A 12700-nucleotide genomic window follows, 5' to 3' on the forward strand; every position below is an offset into this window, starting at 1 on the left:
TAAATACTGGTTAAAGAAAAGTGTTTCACAATATGATTTTAATTGGTAAAATAAATAGAACATTTATAAACAAATTGGAATAAACGTGACAGCTTCTATACTTTCCTGTTATTACCGTGAAAAAGTGATTAGGCAGTGCAGGGTACAGCATAAGGGCCGATTCCCACATCTGTGTGTCGTGGTCCGAGTCTGGACCACTATGCATGGACTGACCCAAACCTGATTCCAGTGTAGAAAAATGCCTCTTGTATTAACTATTTGTATTCCCTGACACTTTTCTTCCTGATAAAGAAATATGTGATTATATTTCTTTTTTAATGGGGTCATTCACGTTACCGTTTGTTTATTGGGTAACTATTAATGTTGAGCGAGCACTAAAATGCTCGGGTGCTCGAAGCTCGGGCCGAGCTCACTGTGATACTCGGGTGCTCGACCCGAGCAACGAGCCCAATGTTAGTCTATGGGAGACCCAAACATTTTTGCGGCGGCTCCCCCGGCAGTCTGTAGAAAGCCTAAAAAGTGCCCAAAACGATAGTGACAGTGCTCAAATGACATGGGGACAGCATGGGGATCGCCCCTGGAAGCATTTCTGACCCCCAGGTCACTGCTGTCAACAAGGTGGTCAGAGGTATTAAGCCACTTTTACAGGCTCACAATAAAACGTTCAAAAACAAAAGTGAAACTGCTTTCCTGTGAAATATGTTAACCCCTTAACGACCATGGGTCTTTCTGTTTTTGTGTTTTCCTTTTTTGCTCCCCTTCTTCCCAGAGCCAGAACTTTTTTAATTTTCTTTCAATATGGCCATGTGAGGGCTTATTTTTTGCGGGACGAGTTGTACTTTTAAACACCATCACTGGTTTTACCATATCGTGTGCTGGAAAATGGGAAAAAAATTCCAAGTGCAGTGAAACTGCAAAAAAAATGCAATTCCACAGATGTTTTTTGGGTCCTTTTTTTTACCACGTTCACAGATTGCTAAAACTGACCTGCCATCATTATTTTCCAGGTCGTTATGAGTTCATAGACACCAAACATGTATAGGTTCTTTTTTATTTAAGTGGTGAAAAAAAAATCCAAAGCTTGCTAAAAAAAAAAAAAAAAAATGACGCCATTTTCCGAGACCCTTAGCTTCTCAATTTTTCGGGATCTGGGGCCAGGTGAGGGCTTATTTTTTGCGTGCCGGGCTGACGGTTTTATTGATACCATTTTGGGGTAGATCCGATGTTTTGATCGCCCGTTATTGCATTTTGTTGCAAAGTTGTAGCGACCAAAAAAACGTAATTCTGGCGTTTAAAATTTTTTTCTCGTTACGACGTTTACTGATTGTATTAATTCTTCTTTTATATTGATAGATCGGGCGATTCTGAACGCGGCGATACCAAATATGTGTATGTGTTTTTTTTTTTATATATATATATATATATATATATATATATATATATATATATATATATATATATATATATATATATATATATATATTTTATTTTGAATGGGGCGAAAGGGGGGTGACTTAAACTTTTATATATTTTTATTTTTTTTTTAATTTTTTAAAAAACTTTTTTTTTACACTATCTGCTTGCTTCTATAGTCTCCAGAGGAGACTAGAAGCAGCAGTTGTCTGATTGCTTCTACTGCATACAAGAGATGAGCAGATCGCTTGTATGCAGGAGAAATGCTCACTTGCTATGAGCGCTGACCACTAGGTGGCGCTCATAGCAATTGAGACATGACAACCACAGGCGTCTGCTGCAGACCCTGAGTTGTCATGCCCACCCATTGGTGACCCGCGATCACGTGACGGGGTCACTGATGGGCGGGGCTTAGGACTCCCGGAAGCGCGAGTTAAATGCCACTGTCAGAGATTTAACATGTTAACAGCCGCGGGTGGATTGCGATTCCAATAATCAGCTGACATGTGCTCGCTTCAGTGCGGGCTCACCGCCGGAGCCCCCGCTGAACCGGCCTTCCCGACCTGGTGCGTACTATTACTGACCAGGTCGGAAAGGGGTTAAGGAACATCCTTTCCAGGGTAAAGACTTGTGTATAAGGTAAAATAAATAACCAAAAACAAAAATACTCCTCCACACCTTGGGCTATGTTCACAAGTAGCATTTTTTATGCGTTTTTGCACGTTTGTATTGCTTTCAACCGTGACAAATGCATTCACCGGGAAATGTCATTTTAACATTTTACAACCTTATCTGGCCATGTGCTGTGTGACACATGCATACAGTGCTAAAAAGACATAGGAACAGCATGGGGAAGACCCCTGGAAGCATCTCTGACACCCAGGTCACTGCCTAAAAGTGTGCCCATCAGAAGTGATCCTTGCCGCATCAGAAGATGCAGACTTGCAACTATCCCCGTGCAAGTCCTTGTCCCAGGGCAGTGTTCAATTGCCTCCCCCATAACTTGCAATACAAGCGCAAGTATGCAGTCTGCCACCCACCCACCCCCAGGCTGCAATACCATACTGCTAGCTTGCTTGCACTTGAAATTGGGCCTTTTAGGCATGTGGAGGTTGAATCTGGCCACCACGTCATGGCTGCGTCGGTAGCCTGGTATTCATACTCAGTCCCCAGCCGCCCGGCGGCCGGTGTCCACGCTTGGTCCCCAGCCGCCAGGGGGCGGCCGGGTGTCCATACTCAGTCCCCAGCCGACCCGATTTGTCCCGGTGCGCCTTATACACACGCGCGCATAACAAAACATTACCTGTGCCCTCCCCAGTGCATTTAGTGGGAAGGACAGCCTAACCACAAACACGTGGACAAGTGAATGTGGCCAGGAATGGTCCATCTCACTGACGCCTTCACACTGGGTTAATATTGTGGAAGCCAGGACACAGTTGGACACTGGGATGCAACACGTCCTCCAGACATAGAGGATTGCGGGTCCTGGGTCAATCAGGCTTCAACACAAAGTTCAGAAGGTAGACAGCAGCAGTGGTCGGCCTCCTACACAACGAGTAAATTATTCATGATCATGAGGCCATCCACCTCCTTAGCTTTCTGTTCCTTGGAATGCAAGCGCATGTATGAGTTTAATTCATCAATAAATTTGTGTCTATCCACATCGCGCAATCCCTCGGCGCCGATAAACCCATCGTTATGTACCGCCGCTTTATAGATGATCTGTTTATCATATGGAGGGGAAATACTGTGGAGGCTGCCAAATTTATTGATGAATTAAACTCTAACGACTGGGGTCTTTCCTTTACCTCTACCATATCTGAGAGTAATATTCAATATCTTGACCTTCAGATAAATATAGACAATTCGGGTAAAATATCCACATCTACCCACTTTAAGGAAGTGGATGTAAATAGCTATCTTGAATTTGACAGTGGCCATCTACCCAGCTGGATTAGAAATATTCCATATGGTCAATATTGGCGTGTCAGAAAAAATTGTACACATGATTCGGATTTTTTTCTGGAATCTAAGGTTTTACAAAAACGTTTTAGAGCTAAGGGATACCCCCGGAAATTATTAGAGGATGCTTTCTCCAAAACTAGATCCCTATCACAGAATCTGTGTATCAACAAATCCAAGAATGCCAGCCAAGAGCCAAACAACGATTTCAGTTTAAATCTGATTACTACTTATGGTAAACCTACGCAAGTGTTATCCAGCTTATTAAAAAAATACTGGTTCATTTTAAGTAATGATCCAATATTAACTGGTCATTTACCGGAATTTCCTCATGTCATATATCGGAGGAGTAAAAATCTAGGAAATTATATAGCCCCTAGCAATACAACAATTGGTAGAAGACCGAACCATTCAGTTCCTATTAGCAATAATGGATGTTATAAATGTAATGTCCCTAAATGCTTATGCTGTCAATCCATTGATAACGGAGCCAAAACATTCGTCTCTGCGGTCACTGGAGAGATATATCCCATTCGCTTTAGACTTACATGTCAGTCCTCATATGTGATCTATCTGCTCCAGTGCACCTGCGGCCTGCAATACATTGGCCGCACTATCCAGGAAATGCACTCCAGATTAAATAAACATCGCCAAAATATTAGAAACGGCTTTCCCCTACATAGTGTTTCTAATCATTTCTTAAAAGAACATCAAAAAAATCCTAATAACCTAAAACTAACTATCATTGATCATATGGTTGATACACACCCTGATAGACTAAATCGTCTCATTACACGTGAAAATTATTGGATTTTCAAAATGGGAACCTTGTCTTCTGAAGGTTTGAACCTTAATATAGAGAAGACAACTTTTTAAATAATTGTTTTCATATTTTAGCAAATTTATTATATATATCTTTTATATGGAGGAGGAGGGGGGAGGAGAGAGAGAAGGAGGGAAGAGGGGAAAGAAGAGAGGGAGGGTAGGAGGGAGGAGAGAGAGAGAAGGGAGAAAAAATGTAGAGGGAAGGGAAGAGAAAAAAAAAAAATATATATATTTTTTTTATTTTTATTTTTTTTTGGGATTTTTTTTTTTTTCTTTTTTTTCTCTTTCCTTTCTTCGTCTACTTTTCCTAATTATAATGATAGAAACTGATTGTAATTTTATACTTTATATTTATGCATTGTTTTATGTTGTATGTAAAAATTATTATTATTATTTTTTTATATAATCTAAAATATAGGGTGGTAGATGACAATATATCCTATGAAGTATTAAGATTATAGGATTCACAAGTTGTTGTTTTTTTTTTACAGCGAATCCTTTTTATAAGAACCCTATATGCTTCATTAGGCATTATTTTATAACAATCCTTTTTACTCTATTGAGCATATATGAACTCAAGGGGTTAATATAGAGGTATTACTCTGTATCTGGCCCCGCCCCTTTTAAGTAATTGTATACCTAGTCAAATGTATATAAGGATCAATTGTTTGCTGCTTGTCACACCTGATGAAGGTGGCTGTGTCCACCGAAACGCGTTGTGTGTGTATTAATAAATCAGTCCTTTTAATATTTTTGCCCTGTTATTGGCGCTCTGGTACCGCTATTCATATTCACTGATTGTCCTTGGAAGAGCTGTGGAGTTCAGAGTGGTTTAACAAGACGGTTTTAATGCCCCTTAGAAGAGACGTGGAGGTCACAGTAGCTTAACAAGATGGTTTTAATGCTCCTTGGAAGAGACGTGGAGTTCAGAGTGGTTTAACAAGACAGTTTTAATGCCCCTTGGAAGAGTGGTGGAGGTTACAGTGGAATAAAAAGACAATATTAACGACCCGTGGAAGAGACGTGGAGGTCACAGTAGCTTAACAAGACGGTTTTAATGCCCATTGGAAGAGTGGTGGAGGTCGCAGTGGAATAAAAAGACAATATCAATGCCCCTTGGAAGAGACGTGGAGGTCACAGTAGCTTAACAAGACGATTTTAATGCCCCTTACAAGAGCCATGCAGTACAGCATATTAAAAACATTATTCCCATTATTGGGGAGTGGGTCTCCCATAGTCTTTGCCTATGCCTTCCAAGCAAAAGCTGCCAAAAATTAGGAAGGGGGAACTTGCAATGTCCCTTACAAGAGCCATGCAGTACAGCATATTAAAAACATTCCCATTATTGGGGAGTGGGTCTCCCATAGTCTTTGCCTATGCCTTCCAAGCAAAGCTGCCAAAATTAGGACAGAGGAACTTGCAATGCTGGCAACATGGACCACGGTCACCCTGGTGGTATAGTGGTCGTGGAGGCTGAGGATAAGGAGAAGAGCAAAAAACAGCCGAAATGAGGAAGCGTATACCCATGTGTGGGTGTGAAGCGATGCATGGGAATACACCTCCCGAAATAACACAGTGGATTTGACTTTATGTTACTCTGCTGTCATTTGGTGGTGATGAGAAGTCTGGCCCAATCCAGCCCTTGTTCATTTTGATAAGGGTCAGCTTGTCAGCATGGTCAGTTGACAGGCGAGTGCGCTTATCAGTTATAATTCCCCCAGCGGCACTAAAAACACGCTCCGATAACACGCTAGCGGCAGGGCAGGCCAGGACCTCCAAGGCATGCAGAGTGAGTTCATTCCAAGTGTCCAGCTTGGATACCCAATAATTAAAAGGCACAGAGGAATCACGGAGGACGCTGGTACGATCGGCAAGGTACTCCCTCACCATCTTTTGAAACTTTCCACTCCTTGTGAGAGTACCCCGCGCCTCGGGGGCCTGTAAGCTGGGCGGGTGTCAGAAAACTGTCCCAGAACGTTGACAGTGTTCCCCTGCCTCTGCTGGATTGGAGTTGCATCTCTCTCGCCTGTACGCCTTGGTTGGGCAATGAACTGTGACCTCTGCCGCTAGCGTGTTCATATGGGAATTTTTTTAAGAGTTCTGCAGCAAGGGCCTTCTGGTATTGCCCCATTTTTGTAGACCTCTCCACCTCAGGAATAAGAGAGTGAAAGTTCTCCTTGTAGCGGGGGTCTACAAGTGTCACCAACCAGTAATGACTGTCACCCAACATTTTGACAATGCGAGGGTCACGGTTAAGGCAGCGTAACATAAAGTCAGCCATGAGTGCCAGACTGGTAACGGGCAAGATTTCCGTGTCCTCACCAAGATGACGACTGACCATGCTCTCCTCCTCCTCCTCCTCTTCCTCCTCCCCCCTGTCCTCATGCCACCCACGCTGAACCGACGGTATGACACTTGTACAGGTACTACCATCTACAACGCATGATAGCAGCTCCTGTTCTTCCTCCTCCTCCTCCTCTCCCACATTGTCCCCCAATGCACGTTGGGATGAGATGAGGCTGGGCTGTGTGTAATCGCCCGCTACGGCTTCTTGATCCATCTCATCATACTCTGGCTGCAATGCCTCCTCTTTAATTCTCTGCAGAGAGCGTTGCAAAAGACAGACAAGTGGGATGCTGACACTAATGATGGCGTCATCGCCACTCACCATCTTGGTGGCCTCCTCAAAGTTTGTCAGGATGGTACATATGTCAGACATCCAGGTCCACTCCTGAGGTCTTATGTGTGGAGTCTGACCTGAATATCGACGGCCTTGTTGCAGCTGGTACTCCACAACTGCTCTCTTCTGCTCACAAATCCTTTGCAACATGTGGAGGGTAGAGTTCCAACGTGTGGGGACATCACACACCAGTCGGTGTGCCGGAAGCTGCAAACGCTGCTGCAACACAGCAAGGGCGGCGGAAGCTGTAGCCAACTTGCGAAAATGAGCTGACAGGCGGCGTACTTTCAGGAGCAGATCTGGCAACTCGGGGTACGATTTAAGAAACCGTTGAACCACGAGGTTAAGCACATGAGCCAGGCATGGTACGTGTGTGATCTCACCTCGCCTCAGAGCCGCCACCAGGTTACGGCCATTGTCACACACTACCATGCCGGGATGTAGGTTCAGCGGTCTCAGCCACAGATCTGCCTGCTCTTTCACAGCTGTCCACAACTCACAAGCAGTGTGAGGTTTATCACCTAAGCTTATGAGTTTCAGCACAGCCTGTTGCCGCTTGGCGGAGGCAGTACTGCAATGCTTCCAGCTTGTAACTGATGTGGTGATATCTGAGATGGAGGCTGAGCATGAGGAGGAGGAGGAAGATGCGCAGGAGCTGTACACTGTGGGGGCAACTCTGACTGACATAGGGCCCGCAATCCTCGGTGTGGGGAGGATGTGTTCCGTCCCAAGGTCCGACTGGGTCACGGCTTCCACTATGTTTACCCAGTGTGCCGTCAGAGAGATGTACCTTCCCTGGCCACAAGCACTTGTCCACGTGTCCGTTGTCAGGTGGACTCTCCCAGTAACTGCGTTGTTGAGGGCACGGCAGATGCTTGTGTAGTGCGGGGATGGCAAAATAGTGTCGGCTGGGGACCGAGTACCGAGGGACGGCCACCGCCATAAGATTGCGGAAGGATTCCGTCTCCACCAGCCTAAAAGGCAGCATTTCCAATGCAAGCAGTCTTGAAATGTGCGAATTTAGGACTGTGGCCTGTGGGGCGTTAGCTGCGAATTTCCGCTTTCATTCAAAAGTCTGGGATATGGACAATTGAACGCTGCGGTTGGACGTGGACATGGACGTTGATGCTGTTTCTTGAGAAACTGCCATAACAAGTGAAGACTGAGAGGAGGGGGCATCTTTACATGCAGTATGGACAGGGGATTGCTTTGCACACACAACAGGGGGTTCTATTGCACGCACAACAGTGGAAGAAGCAGTGGTGACACCCGCTGACACTGGTCGTGGACCCTGGGTTTCGCCCCACAAAGTCGGGTGCTTTGCTGCCATGTGCCTGATCATGCTGGTGGTGGTCAGGCTGGTAGTTTTGTCACCCCTGCTGATGCTGGCATGGCAGGTGGAACATATGGCCTTTTTGGGGTTATCAGCAGAGTCTTTAAAAAAATTCCAGACTCTGGAAGACCTACCGCTTGTACTGGCAACGTCCCTCGTGTTGGTGTTACGGGGAACAGTTGCCTGCCTTCTGTCTGCGGCCACCACACTGCTTCTTCCTGCCTGTTGGGGTACTCTGCCTCCCTCCCCCTGTGTGCTGCTGGCCTCACTCTGCATGTCCTCCTTCCACGTTGGGTCAGTTACTAGATCATCCACCACCTCCTCCTCTTCCACTTGCGCACCACGATCCTCCTCCTCACTTCCTGGCAATTGTGTCTCGTCATCGTCCACCTCTTGTGACAGATTGCCAACGTCGACTTCTTGTGGCCGTGGCTGTTCAAATATTTGGGCATCGCAACATGGGATCTCCTCTTCCACCACTTCAAGCGTATCAGGCGAGGGGCCCAAATATGGAAATGGACCAGTGAACAGCTCTTCAGAGTGTCCAAGTGTGGGATCACTTGCTGTCTGACGACACTCGGCATGGTGGGAGGAAGGAGCATCAGGGTGAGGAGGAGTATGCGGTCGAGACTCACGGCTACTAAGAGTTGACCATGTGGAAGACAGACCGGAGGTGGTGGTGCCCAGGTAACTGTATTGTCTGCTATCCAATTAATAACCTGTTCACACTGATCAGTTCTCAATACTGGTGTTGTTCTGTGCTTCCCTAGTAATTCGGTCAAGAAGTGGGAGCAAGAAGATGAGGCTGTTGGTTGTGGCACATTTTCACTTTGGCCACGGCCCCATCCTCTGCACGAACCATCACCAGAACGTCCACTTCCACGTCCCTTGCCACGCGCCTTGCCCATTGTAAATGAAGTAAAATAGCTTACACTTGCACTATCAATGGAAAAAGGGTAATAAAGAGTAGATTAGAACCGTGGAAGAGGAAAACCACAGTTATTGTTTACTGGGGTATACCACACTTTTTTAAATAGAGATATTTGCGGCTGAACAGTGAGCGACACACTCAAACTGCTCAAACTGCTTAGTACAGCGATTTGACCCATGGAACTGCGAAACCACACTGGGATGTCGGGCCTACACAAGACTATTTTCAACAGATATATTTTTGTGTCACAACAGTCAGGAGGCACTACTGTTTTTCTTTACGGAAAAAACTACCAAACCTGAATAATAGAGATTTTTTACCGTGGGATGGCAAAACCACAGTTATTGTTTACTGGGGTATACCACACTTTTTTAAATAGAGATATTTGCGGCTGAACAGTGAGCGACACACTCAAACTGTTTTTTTTAGATACAAATGGCCCAAAAGTGGATAATACAGAGGTTTGTACCGTGGAACTGCAAAACCACACTTGTATTTCTCGGGCCTACACCAGACTATTTTCAACAGATATATTTGTGTCTGAAAAATCAGGGAGACACTATTATTTTTTTTTTTACAGCAAAAAATGCAAAAAGCAGGATAATAGAGATTTTTTACCGTGGAACAGCAAAAGCACACTTCTGTCTCTCTGGCCTACACCAGACTATTTTCAACAGATATATTTGTGTCTGAAAAATCAGGGAGACACTATTATTATTTTTATACAGCAAAAAATGCCAAAAACAGGATAATAGAGATGTTTTACCGTGGAACATCAAAACCACAGTAATAATTTACTGGTGTATACCAGACTTTTTTAAATATATATATTTGCGGCTGAACACTCAAACTGTTTTTTTTAGATACAAATGGCCCATAGAACTGCAAAACCACACTTCTATTTCTCTGGCCTACACCAGACTATTTTCAACAGATATATTTGTGTCTGAAAAATCAGAGGCACACTTTTTTTTTGGGGGGGGGGGGGGGACACCAAAAGGTTAATAAGATGGGTATTTGTACATTGTGAAGGAGGAAAAAAAAAAGAGGATTTAGATTAAAAGAAAGGATTTTTCCTGGTCCCCGGGACCTGGAGCTAAGTCCAGCAATTTCAGCAACAGGAGCAGCACACAGGACTGTAATGCAGTGTTTGCTGGTATAACCACTGCGTCTCCTATACAGCCTGCCTGATATACCTGGGATGGATATTAGTCCTGAGAAGGACTGTTTGTTTGTTCTGGCAGCCTTTACAGACCCTACACTAACTATTTTGCAGGATATATCTCTCCCTAAATCAGCAGCGCTGTCCCTACACTGTCTGATCCGGAGCGACTGTGTCCAAGATGGCGGCGCCCGGTTTTAAATACTCGAGGTGACGCTGTGCGGCCAGCCAATCACTGTAATGCCCACAAACAACATGGCTGCGGCATTACAGTGACTGGCTGGCAATCCCTGCATGTTCATTGGCTCTGTAAAGAGCGCCAAACATGCAGGGCGGAGACCCGAGCTCCCGCCCGAGTAACCCGGAAATGCTCGGTGCTCGCCGAACATCCCGAGTAGCGTGATGCTCGGGCGAGTACCGAGCAGTGTCGAGCATGTTCGCTCAACACTAGTAACTATACTATTCTGCACATCAAATGCTGCAAAAACCTGAAAGAAAAGGCGCAGACTGATGCCAACTGATGTTTAGGAGAAATGAAGTCACAATAGCACTTACAATCGGGGCAATTTTTCCAAATCAGAGAGAGATCTCAAAGTTTGAATTTTGTTGTCAGGCATAATAAAAAACTTGATATATTCTGTATGGAAAGGATGCATTTATTATTTCAGTGTTTTCTCTTGTGATTGCTTGATTAAAGGAGTTGTCAGAGAAACAAATAACCAAACATTTGCTAATATAATTATATATGGCCAGTGGGCACAGCAGCTTGGCTTCTAGTCTTCTGCTCAACACAGGACAGTGTTTTCTGTGTTGGCTTGTGGCCAAAGCAATATGTGAGGGGCTTGGCTGACTGCTCATTTCAATAACTAAGCCAGCCTCCTTCTGTCATGGTCTTATAGATGGAAAAGAAGAATGGCTTAGATAAGAAGTCAGCTGGTCCCTTTCACACACTGCTCTGGTCATTTGCCAAGACAGTATATGCATGGGATCGGAAGCCAAGTTGCTATGATCCAGGATGGAGCAGCTACCGGAGGATCGGGCACCTGGCCTAATGGAAGTATATTAGTAAGTTATAATCTATGGCTATGTGCCCGCGATGCAGAAACACTCCAGATTTTTCCTGAGCGTTTCTGTATCTCCCTGGCAGAAAAAATGCATGCGGATTGTACATGCGGATTGTACATGTGGATTGTGCATGCGGATTGTACATGCGTTTTCCTGCCAGGGACATGCGGATGTGAAGCGTTCTTCACATGCATTTCCACATGCGGGTTGACAAGCGCTTTCCAAGCGATTTTAGCATCACTTGGAAAGTGCTTGACAACTTGGTCACACTATATAAATACATGCAAACGGCATGGATTTATATAGTGTGACCGAAAGAATGGTAAAAAATAAATCTATACTTACCTTCCGATGGCCCCCGCAGTCTTGCTTCGCTCGGTGCTGACTGCCAGCAGATCGCGGTACACTGAAGGACCTGCCGACGTCAGCGGCGCGTGACCCGTCACATGACTATGACGTCAGCGCAGGTCCTCCAGTCCATCGCGATCTGCTGGCAAGGGAGGAGGAGCGCACCGCGGGCCGTCAGAAGGTAAGTATAACATTTATTTATTTTTTTTATTCTTTTTTTTTTTTACAGTTTCTATGGTACCCGGGTCCGGAGGAGAGTCTCCTCTCCTCTAGACCTGGGTACTATCAGCACATTGAACGCATGTATTTCGCATGTGCATATCTAGTGAAGCAGAATCCATGCATTCTAATGCAAGTCAATGGCGGTGAAAACGCAGCACTTCTGCAAAATAATTGGTAGTGCTGCGTTTTTTTCCGCAATGATAATCCGCAGCGGAAATTTCCGCAGCATGTGCACAGCACATGCGGATTATCATTGGGGAACATGGCAGACCTTCTACCATGCGTTTTTTAAGCGTTTCTGCAGCGTTTTTGCCGCTTCAGAAGCGCTTAAAAAACGCATCGTGGGCACACAGCCTATAACTTACTCTTTACAGGTAATTTATGAATATTCTCTTCATAGAAACCCCTTTAAAACTATAATGCTGTTATTAATAATAACAAGAGAATTGAATGCCACTTTTGTATCGTTTGCAGGTTACAGTCTCTGTTCTGATGGGGTAGATTCTCTGGGTTATTACAATGGCTCAATTTCCAGAACAGAGTTTGGCTTGGACTGCCTGAACTGGGCTGATTTTCCTGACTATGTGAAGCAATATCCAGGACGAGGACTAGGGTATCACAACTACTGCAGGAATCCAGATGGAGTAAATACACCGTGGTGCTTCTATCGTCAGCCGTCAGGAATGATTAGCTGGGCTCACTGTGACTGCAGCCAGGGTATGTGTGCAGGATATCCATTATACTTCACTAGCAAAGAAA

The 12700-nt window shown here is 44.9% G+C and overlaps 1 protein-coding gene across 2 annotated transcripts in view; it reads left to right on the forward strand.

The window, feature by feature from the left end:
- LOC141273656 (neurotrypsin-like) overlaps nt 1-12700 on the forward strand; it is a 101216-nt gene that overhangs the window by 47863 nt on the left and 40653 nt on the right. For both annotated transcript variants that reach the window (XM_073685795.1, XM_073685796.1), the window contains exon 3: nt 12416-12658. In XM_073685795.1, coding sequence (XP_073541896.1) covers nt 12416-12658 — 243 coding nt within the window. The remainder of the gene's footprint in view (nt 1-12415; nt 12659-12700) is intronic.

Source organism: Phyllobates terribilis, unplaced genomic scaffold (genome assembly GCF_046119375.1).
Source record: "Phyllobates terribilis strain yellow unplaced genomic scaffold, ASM4611937v1 Scaffold_5__5_contigs__length_657084704, whole genome shotgun sequence".
NCBI classification, from domain to species: Eukaryota; Metazoa; Chordata; class Amphibia; order Anura; family Dendrobatidae; genus Phyllobates; species Phyllobates terribilis.